Source organism: Manacus vitellinus, unplaced genomic scaffold (assembly GCF_001715985.3).
Source record: "Manacus vitellinus isolate BGI_N305 unplaced genomic scaffold, ASM171598v3 scaffold_14_pilon, whole genome shotgun sequence".
Taxonomy (NCBI): domain Eukaryota; kingdom Metazoa; phylum Chordata; class Aves; order Passeriformes; family Pipridae; genus Manacus; species Manacus vitellinus.
Genome location: NW_021939063.1, coordinates 653,554 through 654,309, shown reverse-complemented (window position 1 = coordinate 654,309; position 756 = coordinate 653,554). Strand labels below are relative to the sequence as shown.

At 61.1% G+C, this 756-nt stretch overlaps 1 protein-coding gene across 1 annotated transcript in view; it reads left to right on the top strand.

Moving 5' to 3' along the window:
- The window catches only part of CAV3 (caveolin 3), a 3,888-nt gene extending 3,340 nt beyond the window's left edge, over positions 1–548 (top strand). Inside the window, exon 3 of the mRNA XM_029958266.1 lies at positions 1–548. Within this exon, the coding sequence (XP_029814126.1) occupies positions 1–236 (236 nt within the window). The 3' untranslated portion in view covers positions 237–548.
- Positions 549–756: the final 208 nt, after the last annotated feature.

Below are 756 nucleotides of genomic sequence, written 5' to 3'. Positions count from 1 at the left end.
GGCTGCTCTCTGCCGTCCTGGGAATCCCCCTGGCCATCGTCTGGGGCTTCCTCTTTGCCCTTATCTCCTTCTGCCACATCTGGGCAGTGGTGCCCTGCATCAAGAGCTACCTGATAGAGATCCAGTGCGTCAGCCGGATCTACTCCCTCTGCATCCACACCTTCTGTGACCCCTTCTTTGAGGCGCTCTCCAAGATCTGCAGCAACATCCGAGTTGCTCTCCGGAAGGAGATTTAGGTCCTGACAGCTGCCCCAACAGCCCTCGTACAACCTTCCCCTGCAGGCTTCCTGCCCTCGGGCACAGGGGCACCCGTGCCTGGTGAGGACCTGCACACACGGACACCTGTGCACGTGGATACCCCTGCCCAAGGACCTGCACGTGGACACCCATGACACGGGAACTGTGCCTCACAGCAGGGCCCCACGGCAGAGCTGGCTCTCAGGGATGCTCCCTGCAGATGGAGGCAGGCCAAGCTGTCTCTTACTCCATCCCAAAGCCAGCAGCTTAAGGAGAAGAGAAGCCCATCAAGGCTCAGGGAGCAGCCCAGGGAGATCCCTCTGCCCTCCAGGACCCCAAGGCATCACACCTGGGTCCCACAGGAGGGATGGCAGCACCTCCTGCACCACAGCCCTGGGCCACAGCCTGCAGCTGCAGGATGAACAGTGCCTGCTCCTGCATCCCCCAGGCTGGGATGGCACTGCCAAACCCTCACACGGGAGTTCTTATTTGCTGCAAACGGTTGCTGTTGTGGGAGCT